The 18,581-nt window shown below is 44.1% G+C and overlaps 1 protein-coding gene across 1 annotated transcript in view; it reads right to left on the reverse strand.

Annotated features, from left to right (window-relative positions):
• Positions 1-17,313, reverse strand: part of LOC104028676 (neuronal acetylcholine receptor subunit alpha-7-like) — a 62,271-nt gene extending 44,958 nt beyond the window's left edge. The window contains exon 1 of the mRNA XM_075726653.1: positions 17,235-17,313. Coding sequence (XP_075582768.1) covers positions 17,235-17,313 — 79 coding nt within the window. The remainder of the gene's footprint in view (positions 1-17,234) is intronic.
• Between the last annotated feature and the right edge of the window lie 1,268 nt (positions 17,314-18,581).

The following is an 18,581-nucleotide window of genomic DNA, read 5'->3' on the forward strand; positions in this document are numbered from 1 at the left end:
TCCACCCTTTCTTCAACTCTTCCCTCTGTAATGTGATCTATTATTTTGTGACCTCTTGTATCTGAAATTGTTAACATAGCCTTAGCTGATCTCTTCTTAGCCTGCTGAGTTGGCATTAGTGACCACAAGTTTGTGTGTTGCATAGTTTTGCTTACTAAATTACATAGATTCAGAAGCAGTGGAGCTTTTGGGGTGTCCTGGCAGATAGCCATGGTAGCTTTTGGTACCACAAAGACCTGGCTAGTTTAAACACACTGCCATCTCTCTGCTACAGCTCCTTTGGAGAAGGAACTGAGGTGGGTGACAAGTCAGACTCGTATTTTCATAGACTTTTTCTTTAAATTGTAATCTTCAAATACTTTATGTTTCATACTCCGGAGAGATTTCTGCTTTTTTCCCCTCTAATGCTTGTGCTAATGTATTGTGACACTACATTTCTGTGTGCTAAATGGAGTGTTTGCTGGTGATGGGGAAGCCTGGATCTCTCAGGAGGCATGAAAGCTGTACCGCTGCTTACCCCTCAGTCACACAAATATAACCAAAAGCAGTGGCACTGTTTCATCTTTTAAACTAGGCTGGAAGCTAGATGTCAGTTTTTAAGGTTGCCAGGTCAGTCTCCCAAAAGCAATGCCTGACTGACTTGCATATGTACGTTACAGGGAAGTACAAGTAACTGGCAAAGGGCATGATGCTTTCTAGATAAAGGATCTCTGAGCAACAGAGAGCTTCTTACATCACACTGCCTCAGACAGTGCTCCCCTTGTTTCTGAATTATCTTTGAGGCAGTAGGAAAATACACAATCTCAAAATTTGAGGGAAGTGCACTGTATGATGTTTATCTCAAGTTCAGCAAGACTTTTGACACCATCTACGAGAACATCCTCATAGACATTTGTCTATGTGTTACAGGTTAGGTAAGTGAATAGTGAGGTGGACTGAAAAATGGCTGAACAATCAGGGTCAGAGGGTTGTAGTCAGCAGCACAAAGTCCATCTGAAGGCCAGACAGTGTTGGAGTACTCCAAGGGTGGATACTGGGGCCAATGCTGTTTAACATTGTTAGGAATGTTGGGACAGTATGTACCCTCAGCAAGTCTTCAGATGATACAAAACTGGGAGGAATGGCTGATACAGCACATGTTTTTGCTGCCATTCAGAGGGACCTCAAAAAAATGGAGAAATGGCTGACAGGAACCTCATGAATTTCAATGAAAGGAAGTGCAAAGTTCTGCACCTGAGGAGGAGTAACCCCAGGCACCAGGGTAGGCTGGGGGCCCACTGGCTGGAGAGCAGGTTGGCAGAAAAGCCCTGGGCATCCTTATAGATACCAAGTTGACCACAATCAGCAATGTACCCTTGCAGCAAAGGCTACTAGCATCCTGAGCTGCACCAAGGAGAGCCTTACCAGTAGGTCAAGAAAGTTTATCCTTCCTCTCTACTCAGCAGTGGTGAGACACACCTGGAGTGCTGGGTCCAGCTCTGGGGTCCTCAGTACAAAGGATACATGAAGTTACTAGATCAAGGATGAAGTTGTCCTTCAAGCTTTACTCTCTGAATAATGTGAAATGGTTTCCTAAACTGCTCCTGGAGTTTGCATGCAACAGGGAGGCACAAGGCAACCAATCCCCTGGTGGTTTTGTGAAGAGCTCTATGGACAAAAGGTGTATTCATGGACTACATTCAAATCTTAAATATCTCTCCGAATCTCCTCCCATGCTTCTGCATGTGCAAAGAAGTCTGCAAGAAGCCCACTGATTGATCAACGTGACCTATAAGCTGCTACCAATTTCTTCAGAATACATGCTGTAGTTGAATTTCATCTTTCTTTCTAGGATGGAACTGCTGAGAATTGCACAGCAAGGTAACCTGTCTAGGAGCTATTTCTCTGTTGCAGAATGCTACTGCATCCTCTAAAAGGAGATACAAGAAAATGTGGGTCCCTCCAAATGCATTATTGTAAAAGCAGGGAACTCCTCAGGTAGGGTGGTACTGTGCTGTATCCTCTGTGCTGGATCAAGGAGTGCTGTGATGTGAAGGAAGAACCTGTAGCAAGAAAACAGAAGATAGCAGCTCCCCTATGAGCTTATTTCTGAAATGTATTTGAAAAACTGTCCTTTGCCTCCTTTTTTTCCCCTAAACATGCTTGCCTTGAATTATTTCAGCAGGAAATAAAGCAAGTCATCTTGCTATTAGCTTACAGTCTCAGCTCTGTCTTCCCTTCCACACGCATGGTCTGAATGTGAGGTTTCATCTTCTTTATTAAATGCAGATTTCTGCGTTTAATTAACCTGTTCCAGACAGGTTAGGCCAAGAGACTAGGACTGATAAATGGGCTAACTGTATATTAAAAAAAAAATTGCAGAGACCTCCTCAGAGGAAGCTTAGAAGCAAGTTAATAACTGCATGCATGTATTTGGACAAAGTGTGGGTTCATAGCTAGAGGGAAAGAGGCACCTCTGATGAGGCTTGCACAGATGGTGTCTTATACTGACTGTGGGCCTTCATGGTATCTATAAAGGGGTTTGAATTCTCTGAGACACTGCAGTTAAATTAGATCAAGCTGGTACTGGCTGATGTCATCTCCAAGTCAGCAGCTGTGCATGCCCAAGCTCAAATTGAACTCATCATGTCCTATTGCCAGCAATGGCAAGGAGAGCTGCCTCAACTGGCCTGCATGTTTTATGGTGGTCTAAGACATTCTGATCTTGGTGTAGGTCAGGTATCTGCTCTGGCTGCAAAGTTAAAAATAAAATAAATAATCCAAACCTCTGGGTAGGAAAAAAATTAAAAAGAAAGAGGAGAAAAATAAATAAATAACATAACATAAAAATAACAAGAAAAAGAGATAAAAGAAAGAGAAAAAGGAAAAGGAAAAGGAAAAGGAAAAGGAAAAGGAAAAGGAAAAGGAAAAGAAGAAAAGAAATCTGACTAAAACTAGCAAAGCCCTTCCTCCTTCCTTGTGTGCTGTGTATGGTTTCACTGGTTCCATTGATTCTTTCCTTTACAATTTTGCTTGGCCTGTTGAAGAGACATAGGACTCTAGGCATATGGCTGCGGGCTAACAAGAAGCTTCTTCCACTTTCTCTGTCCATGTGTAATCCTCTGGACATGGATTGCCTCATCCATGCTTGAGTGTCATCCCATCCTCCCCACTGTGCCACCATAATACTCCTTGTTTCTTCTGTGGGTTTGGGTTCAGATCTGCACAAGTGTTTGTTGGGGCTGGAGGCTATCAGTGTTGTCTGGGAGGAATGGCTGTCAAAAATTGCAGCTAGCTCTGGCCAGACTATCCGTATGCCATCCCCCAGAAGGCAAATGTTCCCTCCTTTCCTAGAAGCTGTGTTGTCATGCCTGGTCTTGGCTGGTTGATCCTCCTGCTCTGCTTTGCCTGCAGAGCTCCCTGAGCTACAAGGCAAGAGTCCAGTGCTTGCCAGTTCCCCAGGTTTGCTCCAAAAGTAGTCAGCTCCATGACAGAGTATCCCTGGTGTGAGCCACATAATGGCTTGCTGTACACAGTAAAGAATAAATAATGAAATATTAACAAGAGGGTAGGTGGAAAGACATGGATTGCCAAGAGGTTTTGCAGCCACAGTACCTGTATTTATTGACCACTCTACCTCCGGTTCATAGTGTTCCTTGGTTTTATTTTCATAATCTTTGAACTTTTTGTTGGGCCAGCTGCTAGCTGAATATTTTCTAGCTGTTGCTCATTTCTTTTGGCAGAGGCCTGAGCCATACACACAAGTTATTACTTTATTCATACAAGATTATGGGAGTTACTGGTACCTACAGGACCAACGGTTTTCAGACCAAGTATCATATTCTTCCCATATCACTTTATATTTACACATACGCATGCTAACAGGTCTCTGAATTACAAAGCATGCCTTTTCTTTCTTCCCTTCTCAAAACCAGTTCCTAGAATCCTAGTTTGCATATACAACCTCTTTGCAGAGCACAGTAAGTTAAAATCAACAGCATATTCCTGGTCCATCACATTGTTGTTTTTAAATATTTTGTCCCCTGCTACTTCATAAAAGGTCCTGAACTGTAGTGATATTGAGGTTGTGGTATTCATTCACTCCCCTTGTACCTTCTACAGGTACTTTCACCACATCTATGTCATTTTTCCTCTATAAATTGTTACTTTGCCACAATCCCTCTGGGTTTTTTTGTTTGTTTGTTTAACTGTTTCCTAAAAGAAACTGAGTGGAGTTCTGGCCTTTTTTGCAAAACGGTGTCATTATTGAGAGGTATTGTTATAATTTGTTATGTAATAATTGTGTAGAACCTTGTTATAATTGGAACATTTACAGAGCAAAAAGCCATTAGGAAAACCTATGGGTATCAGAGCTAAATCCTAGAACTTCCAAGTATTTTCCTAAAACCTGCAGACACTTCTGCCATAGCTTCTCTTCTATTATTTATTGTCTTTTTAGTTTATCACTGTACTCTTACAGGGATTTTTAGCTATTTCTTTTAGAATGCAAATAGAATGATCACAGGAAGACACACACACACACACCATAAACAATTATGAATTATGGGGGAAGTAACAGGAGTAGTATCAGAGAAAAAGCGGGTTGTTTCACAGACAACTTCATCAGCATAAAGAATTGGAATGGCAACAGCACTTAGAGAAATGTGGCATGTTCTAATGCTTTGGTGGCTATAAAAAACACCCACCTTATTTTGTATATTTTACAGATTTCTGAGAATGTAAAGCATGTCACTGCCATATGTCACTTAATCCCCAGAGACACAGATGTGTCCCATCTGCTTTTGTTCTTATATGCAGCGTTATTGCTTTCATCTGTGGCTGCAAATGCACTATTTCTTTCAATGTCCTTTGATTTAAAATGCATGCCATCACACCTTCAGGGAAGAATACTCACATAAGAAACAATGGAATCACATCAGCTCCCTCAGCCCTGTGTGTGTCTGTGTCTGTGTGTGTGTGTTTGCATGTTGCGTATTTGAATACCTCTCTCTCATTTAAAACCTCTTTTTAATCTACTTCCCTTCTGGGTAATCTTTGACTCTAATCTTTTGCTCTCGCTATACAGATTGTTTCTGCATCTTACACACAAAACTCATTAGATACCCAGAGGAATGTGAGAAATGCCATGTTTTCCTAGGGAAAAAGGACCTAATCTTGCTTACATTGGTCATTTTTGTTCTTTCATAGCAGATAAAGAGCTCACAGCAGAGATGGGTATTAAAGGGTATGCTAGGAAAGGGTTCATCTCAAAGACTTTAGGCACATGACAACATGACATAAAAAGAGAATATAGGCCATTACATAATGAAAGGATGGGTTTATATTTTTGGTCCTGCTGGCTTGGTGCAGATCTTTTAAAGGCCAAGTTATGCATGTAAGGCGAAGAGACAAGCATTAAGACATTAACAGTGGGATACCTCTCAAATGTATGATAGTTACCTAAACTGCCTCATTGCTCCAGGTCAGAAACATAACTGGCTAGAGGCAGAAAGGGAGAAAACTGTATTTTTAGTGTAATTCTAGTTTAAATTAGTTCCATGCAACATAATTGTAATTACTACAATACTAAATGTGGAGAGACCACAGGAGAAGGGAGTTGGAGCAGTGGTGAAGAGGGGGACTCCCCATGCTAGACCTGTTACAGAGACCTGTGGCTGTCTGAAGGTGACTTTTGGCAGCCATCCTGGGATTTGTGGGGAGGAGCAGTAATGGAAGCCAATGGAAAAAATCATATGACAAAAGTGAGATACCAGTGATATGGTCATCAGTGTACTGGAGTGGGCTTCTGGACTCCCCGCTACCACTGGCTTGCAGAGCAGCTTGTCACATCCCTTAACCTCTACATGTTTCAGCACCCAAACCAGTAAACCAGGGGAAAGCCCTGCTTGGGAAAGCACTATGAAGTTCACTAACCAAGTGCTGTCAATGAGATAGCCATGGCTATCTGCACAGAATTCACAGACAGCTATGAAAAGGGTCTCAGGGAATCTGTAACTCCCCATCAAAAGCCCACTGAATGCCATGCCAGGCACATGTGGAGAGCTCAGATCTGCAAAAAAACATGTGAACAGACAGGTGTAATAATAATTTCAGTGGAAACAGATAGGCAAGTCTGGTTCGGGCTGAGAAGATGATAGGTAGGAAGAGGCTTTTTTCCTAAACCCAGTGCAGATAATAGCAGTGATAGAGGCTGCAATGCAATCTTCAGTTTACTGAAGATTTACACATTTCTTCTGGATCCACTTCCCACGCAGAAAATGTCACAATATGTCAAAGAAAGAAGCCCACACCAGGGTCAGCAGGACCCTGGAAGAGAAGGAAGATAAGTTAATGTCCCAGGAAGAGAAAGATAAGTAATTTTGTCCCCAGGACATGAAGTGAGCAAAGATAAAAAAACCCAAGCTTAGCTCTCCCAAGAGCTATTCCTTAGTCATAGACATGCCTTTAATAGGCAGAGAAAGCTTGTCCCTTTTTTCATAGTTTAGAGGTGAGGGAGGGATCTTGCCTCAAATCATTGCCTCAGTGTGTTGTTACCTAAGCAGCGGTGATGTTGTTTAACTTCTCTGGGCAATGCAGAGGGCAGGTTGGAGTGGAAGTGTTAATATTGTTAATGTTAATATGGACAGTAATATTGTGAAAATGAACCACCCAATGTGCCCAAAGATGTTGCAGTGATTCTTTCCCCTTCTCCTTCTTCAGTGCTGGCCAGTGGCAATGGTTATGATCCCAGAGATGGTTAGTTTCCTGCACAATGAATTTTTGTCTTGAGAGGCTGCAAGTTATACTTGCATAGCAATGTGAAGCAGCAAAGGTACCAAGGATGCAATAGGCAAGGCTAGTGATGGCTCCTGCTGCCTTCTTCCCACATCATTCAAGCCTCAGCTGTTGCCTGTGAGCAAAATGAGAGCTGCCGCTGGCTGCAAGGCACAGGCAAGGCAGAAATTATCAAAGTGAACATGGATGTGGGAATGCAGATAGTTGCAAGCTTGTCTTTCCAGTATCAGAAACTCAAATGCTGGATGATAAGAAACATGGTGTTAGAGCCCTGTGAAAGGGATGTGGGCTACCCTGATAGATATTTTGGCTGCATCTTGAATGGTTGCTTATTTGTCCTCCTTTTCAGTGCTTAGTAGCTGAACCAGGAACTATGAAGAAAGGCAGAAGGGCAACAAAGCTGGTGAAGGGTCTGGAGCACAGGTCTTATGAGGAGCAGCTGAGGGAACTGGGGTTGTTTAGTCTGGAGAAGAGGAGGCTGAGGGGAGACCTTATCGCTCTCTACAACTACCTGAAAGGAGGTTGTAGTGAGGTGGCTGTTGGTCTCTTCTCCCAAGTAGTTAGCGATAGGACAAGAGGAAATGGGCTCAAGTTGCACCAGGGGAGGTTTAGATTGGATATTAGGAAATACTTCTTCACAGGAAGGGTAGTGAAGCATTGGACCAGGCTGCCCAGAGAGGTGGTGGAGTCACCATCCCTGGAAGCGTTCAAAACACGGGTAGACGTGGCACTTAGGGACATGGTTTAGTCTAGTCTACCCTTAATTGGTTTAGTGTGGACTTGGTAATGTTAGGTTAATGGTTGGACTGGATGATCTTAAAGGTCTTTTCCAACCTAAACGATTCTATGATTCTATGATTCTAAGAAACATTTTCCCAAATCTGAAATAGTTTCCCACTTGGGAAGCAAAACTTACATAAAATATCTACAGATGAGACTCAGCCCTGCTTTAAGCAGCACTGCTGAGCTTTCACTAGGTCAGGCTAAACTTGCTGCCTGTATATGTGAAAGATGCTGTGCTGCTAGCTGGCTGGTGATAGTTTGGATGTTTTGGCAGCAGAAGAGGCTGCTATCAAGGACGTTTTTTCCAAGGGAAAGAAGTCTGAGGCTTTGGTGGTCCAGGTCTTCAAAGACAAAGGGAGCTGTAAATAAAGGCATGGAAATTCTCAGCAGGGAGTCTAAATTTATTTCACACTGCAGACAAAAGCTGCTTCTAAGACTGTCTTGATGAGGTAAATGACTGGCTTTGAGCAAATTAGACTTGTAACCAATCAAACAAGGTATGTGGAGATCTGACCTAGGACACTTGAAATTCTAAGAATTGCTTTGTTTTGGCTGATTCAGCCTAGCTTTGCTTATGTGCATATCAAGTGGCTGAGCATGGTCTGTATCATGAAGTTTACAGCTGTGTTTTTTCCCAGTGTCTGAATGTCAAAAGGTCTCAGTGACAGTTGAGCGTTGGTTAGTCTTGATCTGTCTGTCTTCAGAATGCTAGATGTTATTGTCTTTTCCTCAGGTAAGTGGGGATATGAAGTACGTGGCTTTCCTTGCTGTATCCTGCCAGCCAAAGGTGCATTGACTGAGTCACTGATCCTGACTAAGAGCAGAAATGAACTGCTGTGAAAATGAGGTACTTTCAGACAATGATGACCTGGTGAACCTGATTTTGTCTTAACTTTGTTGATTTAAAGCTTTGGTAACTTCAATCTAATGCTCCTGAAATATGTCAGTGCAAACAAAACAAAATTAAAACACAATTGGTGCCCCACGTGTCCAGGTGGAGTATGACTGTCATCTTGCGATACAGTAGCAATGCCTGCATCTGCAGGATGCTTGGTCTCTGAGAGAGACCAAAAGTAGCCTGAAAAGCAGAAAGTGACCCTGTACTGTCTGGCCTGCCCACTTGTATTCCCCAGCACACAGATTCCTGAGTCTGCTAGAACATTTTGACCCAAAGGGGAAATGATTTTCCCACTTGGGAAGAGGCCTTCTCTGGAGAAGGATGTCTCCTCTCCTTACCCACAGACCTGTTCGCACTCGATCTATCCTTTCTCTATCATCCTGCCCTCTTGTTGTGATTGTCAGGCAATGCATAAGTAGTTCTGTTGATGGCAGGAGTGATGAAATGCTTGTGTTGAGATACCAGTCCAACAAATTTGAATTACAAAGTAAATGGAAACTGGGGACCCTAGTATCTTTGGAGACTACATTAGAAGGCTTAGATCTTGAATGAAACACTGCTGCAGAGAGTATGCTGCAGGATAGCTGTTTGGCTATATTAGAAAGACAAGTCTTCCACTTAGAGCTCTTGAAGCTGTCTAGTTGCCTTTTATGAATTGTGCGTGAAGCCTAAAGAAGAATGGGTCCCATTCAAAGTTTCTACCCATTTGCCACTTGAAACACTGACAACTGCAAGCCATCTAACAACTATTTATTTATTTATTTATCTCCTTTTACTATTGTTACAGCTGCTCAAGCTAGATTTCAGTTTGCTGATGATTTTTCTAATATGACAAAATATTCAAGGGAATGTATTCCATCATTTGTCATGACCTGCTCTGCCACTTTGCAGACTCAAGATGAGGAAGTTAGTTCTTCAAAAAGAGTACAAGATGGCTAAGAATCACAGAATGTATTTCCTGCATTATATGACCTCCTAGAATTACAGAATGTATTTCCTGCATTATATGACCTCCTATTTTCTTTTTTTTCCCAAACCTACTGACTCAGAGTTGATGAAAACACTAAGCAGCAGCATCCTCTACAGCCAGCCTATACTCAACATCAGTGAGACCCACTGCATGACACAAAGTTAGCTAGTGCCTAACAAAGCCTCCCCAAGGCAGCACAAGACATACACTGATGCTGTGGAGTGACTTGAATGGAGTCCACTGAGACAACAGGCTGCTGGAGTACAGCATGTCTGATGAGAGGTGAAGAGACATGCCTTTGATCAACTTGATGACAAGAAATCTTTTGGCTGCCTTGAAGAAGGGCTCTAAGATGGAGCCAGACTCTTCTGGGAACTGCACAGGGACAGCACTAATCAGATACAAGTTGCACCATGGGGCATTCCGAGGGTATCAGGGGAGCCTTTTTTTTCTCTGAAGGGTACTCAACACAGGGGATCTTCCCAGCTTAACTGCCCAAGAAGTAACCTAATATACCTGTCCCTGCTCTGAGAAGAGGAGTTGGAGTGGGCAACCTCTGGTGGTGCCTTTCAGCCACATTATTCTAAGGGTCTACGAATCTGTGTAGATCAGATCCCGTCTCACCTCAGCTGCCACAAACATATATTTTCCAACTTACAACTTAATCTTCTCTCTTGGCATGGAGGAGATCTAAGTGACCAGAGATTCTTTTCCATGTAGCCACAGCTGAGCTTCAGGGAACACAGTGCACAGTCTTGTCAGCCCAATCTGCACACTGGCTTTAGGCTGTTTGAGTCCTCAGTGTGAAATGAGATCTCCTCAAGCCTGCTGATTCCCTCTAAGTTCTTTTTCTGTCCAAATCTATGTTGCATTAAGGACAGAAATGGGGACTCTGGCTTTCTCTGCCCCTTACACTGTAAGGGAAGATCAGGTTCAAGACCACCTCAGGAACGTCAATGTACATAAGTCTATGGGACCTGATGAGATGCATCCCAGAGTCCTGAGGGAACTGGCTGACATAGTTGCCAAGCCACTCTCCATGATATCTGAAAAGTTATGGCAGTCAGGTGAAGACCCTGGGGACTGGACGAAGGAAAACATTGTGCCCATTTTTTAAAACAGAAGAAAGGAGGACCGTGGGAACTACCAACCTGTCAGACTCATCTCTGTGCCTGGGAAGATCATGGAACAGATCCTCCTAGAAGCTATGCTAAAGCACATGGAGGACAGGGAGGTGATTCAAGACAGCCAGCGTGGCTCCACCCAAGGGCAAGTCCTGCCTGACCAACCTTGTGCCTTTCTATGAAGGAGTGACTGCATCAGTGGACAAAGGAAAAGCAGTGGATATCATCTATTTGAACTTCTGTAAAGCCTTCGACACAGTCCTCCACAGCATCCTCCTCTGTAAACTGGGGAGATATGGATTTGATGGGTGGACTGTTTGGTGGATAAAGAATTGGCTAGATGGTCACATCCAGAGGGTAGTGGTCCACAGCTCAATGTCCACATGGAGACCGGTGACAAGTGGTGGCCCTCAGGGGGACAGTACTGGGACCAGTGCTGTTTAATATCAGTGACATAGACAGTGGGATCACGTGCACCCTCAGCAAGTTTGCAGATGACACCAAGCTGAGTGGTGTGGTTGACACGCCAGAAGGACGAGATGTCATCCAAAGAGACCTGGACAAGCTGGAGAAGAGGGCCTGTGTGAACCTCATGAGGTTCAACAAGGCCAAGTACAAGGTTCTGCACCTGGGACGGGGCAATCCCTGATGTCAATACAGGCTGGGGGATGAAGGGATTGAGAGCAGCCCTGCGGAGAAGGACTTGGGGGTACTGGTGGATGAAAGGCTGGATAGGAGCCAACAATGTGCGCTTGCAGCCCAAAAGCCAATGCAATCTTGGGCTGCATCAAAAGAACCGTGGCCAGCAGGTCGAGGGAGGTGATTCTGCCCCTGTATTCTGCTCTGGTGAGACCTCACCTGGAGTACTGCGTCCAGCTCTGGGGCCCTCAGCACAAGAAGGACATGGACCTGTTGGAGCGGGTCCAGAGGAGGGCCACCAAAATGATCCAAGGGCTGGAGCACCTCTCCTACGAGGACAGGCTGAGAGAGTTGGGGTTGTTCAGCCTGGAGAAGAGAAGGCTGCCAGGAGACCTTATTGCCACCTTTCAATACTTAAAGGGGGCCTATAGGAAGCATGGAGGCAATTGTTTTAGCAAGGCCTGTTGTGACAGGACAGGGAATAATGGATTTAAACTACAGAAGAATAGATTTAGACTAGACATAAGGAAGAAGTTTTTTACAATGAGGGTGGTGAAACACTGGAACAGGTTGCCCAGAGAGGTAGTGGAGGCCCCATCCCTAGAAACATTCAAGGTTGGATGGGGTTCTGAGCAACCTGATCTAGTTAAAGCTGTCCCTGCTCACTGCAGGGGGGTTGGGCTAAATGATCTTTAAAGGTTTCTTCCAACCCAAAGCATTCTATGATTCTATGATAAGGATTACAGACATCCATTCCAGCGTTCTTGTAACCACAGGTTCTCTAACTGAGTAAAGCCAACTGACAGCAAGGCAGGACAGAGTCACCTGCACCCCACTGTTGACATGCATATGTACTCATGCTGACTACAAGTTCTGTTTCTATTGCAGTTTATTTATTTAATTGCAAGTCCCAGGTGGGGAAGACTGTTATTTCCAAACACATCATCTGGTTCTGGTCTCAGCCTTGTTATCAGTTGCTTTGTTCAATGTAGAAAGTACTTGATAAGCAAAACTCTTTTATCAAGCCATATTTGCTCAGGAGCATGTCCCAAGACAGCAATAAACTCCTGCCTACCTTTTTCATTCCCATGGATGCTACTGATTGCCAGTGTTAGCCCTACCTGTCTCAGGCAGATTTGCTCTCTTCCTTAACTAGTTTATGCAGGATCTCTCGGCAGTGGGCATCTTTGAACAACCATGTCAGGAGTGATTCAAAGGGTTTTGGTCTACTTTAATCACACCCTAGACTGGAGAGACTTCCTCCTTGCTTGTAACATACAAATGAAATTCTGCACTATAACCCTTTGTTCAGGACATACAGTGCAATTGAATGGTATTTGGGTACATGTGTTCCCTTGAAAATCACAGCCATCATACTCAGATGGAAATATTTCCTGGTTTGTGACTGATATAACCCATTCTTAGACTCTGGAAGGAGTTACTTAGCTCAGTTGGTTAGAGCGTGGTGCTAATAACACCAAAGGTCACAGGTTCAATCCCTGCTTACTGCAGGGGGGTTGGGCTCGATGATCTCTCAAGGTCCCTTCCAACCCAAAGCATTCTATGATTCTATGATTCTATGATCATGCAGGTGTGAGAAGGAACATTGCCATTCACTGTTCTCATTGCACCACAGAGACATAAAAACTGCTTGGAAAAGTTTAGTTGCTGACAAAATCATCCAATATGTTACCATCATCACCAACTCATGTTCTTCTCCACATGTCTTAGAAGAAACAAACCAGAGGGAGAAAAAAGGTCTGGAGTTGTCTTCAGGACATGAATCCTGTGCCTTGCATTGGATCTTCTGCTCTGACACCATCATAGGCCCCCTGCACTGGAGCAAGGCTGAAGGCTCCCAAGGTACCATCTGGCATCATAGAATCATAGAATTGTTTAGGTTGGAAAAGACCTTTAAGATCATCAAGTCCAACCATTAACCTAACACTGCAAAGTCCACCACTAAACCATATCCCTACGTGCCACATCCACATGTCTTTTAAATGCTTCCAGACATGGGGACTCAACCACTTCCCTGTGCAGCCTCTTCCAGTGCTTGACTACCCTTTCTATGAAGACATTTTTCCTAATATCTAATCTAAACCTCCCCTGGTGCAACTTGAGGCCATTTCCTCTTGTCCTATTACTTGCTACTTGGGAAAAGAGACCAACACCCACCTTGCTACAATCTTCTTCCAGGTAGTTGTAGAGAGCATTAAAGTCTCCCAGGAGCCTCCTTTTCTCCAGGCTAAACAACCCCATTTCCCTCAGCTGCTCCTCATGAGACTTGATCTCTAGACCCTTCACCAGCTTTGTTGCCTTTCTTTGGACACGTTCCAGCACCTCAGTGTCTTTCTTAGAATCATAGAATCGTTTAAGTTGGAAAAGACCTTTAAGATCATCCAGTCCAACCATTAACCTAACATTACCAAGTCCACCACTAAACCAATTAAGGGTAGAGTAGCAATTTCACGTTTCCTGGCTTGGTGGCTGGATTATTTATAATGAAAGTAAAATGTAGGAATCATTAAGATTGGATAGGATCTCTAAGATCATCAGTCCAACCATCAACCCAACACCACCATGTCCACTAAACCATGTCCCAAAGTGCCACATCTACCTGTTTTTTGAACACTTCCAGGGATGGTGACTCCACCACCTCTCTGGGCAGCCCATTCCAATGCTTCACTACCCTTCCTGTGAAGAAGTATTTCCTAATATCCAATCTAAACCTCCCCTGATGCAGCTTGAGCCCATTTCCTCTCATCCTATTGCTAACTACTTGGGAGGAGAGACCAACAGCCACCTCACTACAACCTCCTTTCAGGTAGTTGTAGAGGGCAATAAGGTCTCCCCTCAGCCTCTTCTTCTCCAGACTAAACAACCCCAGTTCCCTCAGCTGCTCCTCATAAGACCTGTGCTCCAGACCCTTCACCAGCTTTGTTGCCCTTCTCTGAACACACTCCAGCACCTCAATGTCTTTCTTGTATTGAGGGACCCAAAACTGGACACAGCATTTGAGGTGCGGCCTCACCAGTGCTAAGTACAGGGGGACAATCACCTCCCTGCTCCTGCTGGAGCTCCAGCACCTCAATGTCTTTCTTGTAGCAAGGGGCCCAAAACTGGACACAGTATTCCAGGTGTGGCCTCACCAGCACCGAGTATAGGGGGACAATCACCTCCCTGCTCCTGCTGGCCACACTATTTCTGACACAAGCCAGGATGCTGAATTTGTCTCTGCGCTGTGAGTGAGCCAAAGAAAAGTTGTTTTGCACCAGCTAGGTACACCGTCAGGCTGAGTTGCCTCATAATTTACATCTTTTAGCCAGTTAGCTCACTTGCAGCATCCTCTGTCACAGGATTTGTCCCATCCTGCTGAGCACTTACATTCCCACTGAACTGCAGAGGAGGGGCTCTGTTCTCAGCTTGCCTTTGCCTTTGTTGGGCTTTTCAAAGCCAGAGTATGACCCTGATGTCAGGCTGCACAAAGCAAAGAAACTGTCTGACTCTGTTGTGTGTGGCATGTGTGGCACTTTAGTGGCCCCACTTGAAAAAAGGACATAAAAGCACAGTACTTAGAATGCATGGGTTGACTGACTAGCAAAGTGCATGTTTAACTTCCCCAGATGTTCAAACTTAGCAGCTGCCTGTGCACTGAGCTGAAGGTAACACTCTTCAGAGAGGCTAGGTGCCCACGTGGTCACTGGGACACGTTTCTCAGAAGGGGAACTCCCTTGCAGGGTTGTCTGCACCCTGGCTCCCAGATTGCACCATGCTCAGAAAAATGAGCAGGAGTGGGTCTGATCCCTCCATTCCAGTCTCCTCCTGGAGCAGGGTTTTCAAATCCATCCACCTGACATTGTTATGTAGCTACTTGACTCAGGGGGTCTTTCCATCTTCTGGGTGCTCCTTCAAGGATTCCACCTGGCCTGGAAGGGACATCTGGCTCTAAGAGATGTCATCTGGGATCCAGGGAGGCTGAGGATCAGTTTTCTGATTTTTCCTAGGGCCCATGTCCCAAGAATACATCATTAGCTCCAGGCTTTCCAGGAAGGAAGGCTGCATGAATGACATGTCTATCAGCACTCCTAGCAGTAGTGCAAGTGGAGTCAAGTTGAAGCAAAAAGTTGTGGAAAGGACTAGAAAAGGTGACAGAGTTCTTCATGTTTTATTTTTTACCTAGTCCTTTTCACAGCTTTCCTGTCAAATAGCCTTGCAGGAGTTTTCAGCAGTTGAGAAACTGTTATGAATTCTGTTGAAACAACTCAGCATTATGTGAGAGTGATGTTAGTTATGATGGACTTGCTGTGACTGTCGCTTCCATGTGAGTGCGCTGAGGAATCCTGGCGGGGGGGGGTCATTTGGTGCTTGCTGTTAAAAGACTCTGCTACTGATAACATGCTAAGATCATCTTGACTTTTTTCTCTTCTGCCCCAACTACACAATTCCCTGTGCTTTTTTTTTCTTTTCTTTTCTTTAAAAAGAAAAAAAAAAAAACTATCCACAAAGCAGAGGTCAAATACAGACCACCTTAATCAGAGGTTCATTTCATTCTGCTTTAGCAGTTGTTTGTAAAAGTACATACTTGTAACATGCTGGTAAAATCACCTGACAAAAAAATCCTCTGAACTATTTATAAAAGCAGTTTGTGTCTTCATGTGCTGCTCAGAAAAACTAAGTATCCCCCCTGATGAATTAGTGTAAAAGTTTGTAAAAGGAAGTATTTACACGATACTCAACTGCTCAAAATGTGACTGCACACAAACTGAGTCATATCATAACTAGCTGCCATCACCTGCCTGTTAGTTTGGCTCCTGAAGTAGCACAGAAATTTCTTACAAACAAAGACAGAAAGGTTCTTAATTTAGCAAGGTGGGGAAACATTTTTCTGCAATACCATTGCTACATTAGGCAGCTGAAATGTGGAGCTGTAATAATGAAATGTATGGATGTTTTGCAGATTCAGATAAATTAATGAGGAATTATCTGCATGGCATGAATAGTCCAGTGCAACATCACATATTCGCAAGTTTCCCATGCCCCTGCACTTCTGAAATATGTGGACCACTTTTGCTGTTTTAAAAAGACAATCCTTTCCCGATGCATAAATTGTGGGTAACATAACATGGTCCATCACACCTGGAATACTCAATTTTAGAATTTATAGTTGCTGCAGTTGTGCACATTTCACGTAACAAGCTGTTAGGGAGCAATAAAAGCACATTTTATGTAGAATCCTGGATATCTATCAGGACTGTGGCTATTTCAACATCCCTTCTCATTTAAAAATCCTGTATTGTTAGCCTTGCAATCCTCCATGTTTTGGAAGAATCACACAGTTCCTACTTTTGTTTGTAACATGCTAGAAACTTCAGAAGATAGCTTGGTCACAGGTGACACTTTAGACCACAGAAACCAGTTATTATTTTTATTAGATGCTTCTAACTTATACCCATCACTACTTGGAAGGACTCTTATTAAACATACTAGCAGTTAGAAAAGTAAACCAAAACAGAAACAGTAAATTTATGTATTTATGCAGCTATAAATCCTCCCAAATGAGCATAGAAAGTAAACAGTTAAGAATTTTCTTCTGGTCATTTTTCTTTGTAGAACACCATTTCAGCCTCATACCTACAGAGTTCTCACAGCCACCCTGTCCAGCCTGGATTTATAATTTCTCATTCCCCAAAAAGCATGGATATATTATATTTTTAAACGTTAGCAAGAACATACTCTTTTTAAAACAAAATCTTTTCAATTCATTTCTGAAAGTGAAAATTACTCACTTTTCATTTAAAAAAACCCACACCTTTTCCTTTCTTATGAGCAGGTGCCCAGCGCTGTAAGATCCACAAACTTATTCGAAGTCATTACAAAACTCAGTGGGACCAGCACTGTATTCTAACAAAGTCTAAACTACAAGCAGATACAAATCCTTCTGAAAATAGAGTTGGGGTAGGATTTGACCAGTGTTTAGAAAAAATAAAAGAAAAACAACAAAAAAAAACCCAACCCCAAACTGGACAACCACACATAAGCTTACCTTTAAAGAAAGACAAGAAAAAGGATGCCCAGAGACATAGTCCAGAATAAACAAATCCCAAGCACTTTTCTGTGAGCATTGTCAAAATAGGCTGGTTATCCTTCCTGAGCAGAGGATGAAAGAGGATGAAGTCTTGGAGACAGCCTGCAATGACTGATGGATTTGGCAATTACAGTAATAAGGCGTCAAACCAGCTTCCCACCAGAGGAGAGAAGTGCATTTGCTTGTGTGCTTCTCCAGTCCCCAGAAGCCAAATCAGCTCACTGCTGGATGAGTAAATCCAAACACAAAGGGGCTGGTTACTTTGCTTGGGACTCACATTCCCAGGCACTCAGAGCCTTTTCTTGGTCAGAAGCAAATGCTAGTGACCCCCACAAACAGCTGTGTGTGTATGGCAAGAAGGGGGAGCGTGCTGCCTGGGAGATGCTTTCCACATCCCCACAGATTATACCTAACTCGAGACAGCACGTCTGCAGTGCTTCCAATGCTTGCACTCGAGTGCCTCTAGAGCTGTTTCCCAGCAAAATGACTTTGTGTCCCTCTCTGCTCTCTCTCAGCTTCCAGTGCAACTTGCAGCAAGCACCTGTGGCATGGTCCCTCTGCTATGCACCTGTCCTTTCTCCCTGCAGAGGTGGCTGTGGGTATTCAATAGTGTGGAAGCTGGGACAGGTGAAACTAGCCAGTCTCCTTCCCTTTTTGGTGTACCCCTTCCTGCCATCACTTCCACCAGAAGCAGGGAACTGCCCTGAGTGTCCTGTTCCCCAGGCGCTCACTGCTGCTAGCTGCCCACTGTGGAATTTTGCTCACACCCTGGCTCTCCTAGGACAGCTCCTCTACCTCCCCACTCCATTTTATTTACCAGCCAGGCAAGGGCTTCAATGTATCTCATAACATTCAATGTTTGGGCCTTTTTTTATTCTATTGCCTGTTCTGCACGCTCACCCAATTCTCTTTCACTGAAAACAGTTGCAGGACTTTGCACTTCCCCTTGCCGAACTTCTTGGGGCTGCTGCCTTCACAGGGTACAACCCAAGGTTGACACAGAGAGCAGCACTAAGTTGTGAATCTGCACAGGAGGGATTTGGGCACTGCCGTAGCAAGGTTGCACTGGGCAGCGCAGTCTGGTAGAAAGGCAGAGACCTGGGATGCTGGGGCAGAGGGTGCGGTGACAAGGAGGCCAGGCCTGGGGTGATGAGCAACAGGGCATAACTTGGCCTTGGAGACCTATGGGCTGGAAACACCTCCCCTGCCACCGGATGCAGAGATGCAGACCGGGATCTGGGCAGCAATATTGCCTTTGGGGCGAACAACTAAAAAGTACCTCGCACATGTAGAAGGACCCATCAT

This window comes from Pelecanus crispus, chromosome Z, assembly GCF_030463565.1.
Source record: "Pelecanus crispus isolate bPelCri1 chromosome Z, bPelCri1.pri, whole genome shotgun sequence".
NCBI lineage: Eukaryota > Metazoa > Chordata > Aves > Pelecaniformes > Pelecanidae > Pelecanus > Pelecanus crispus.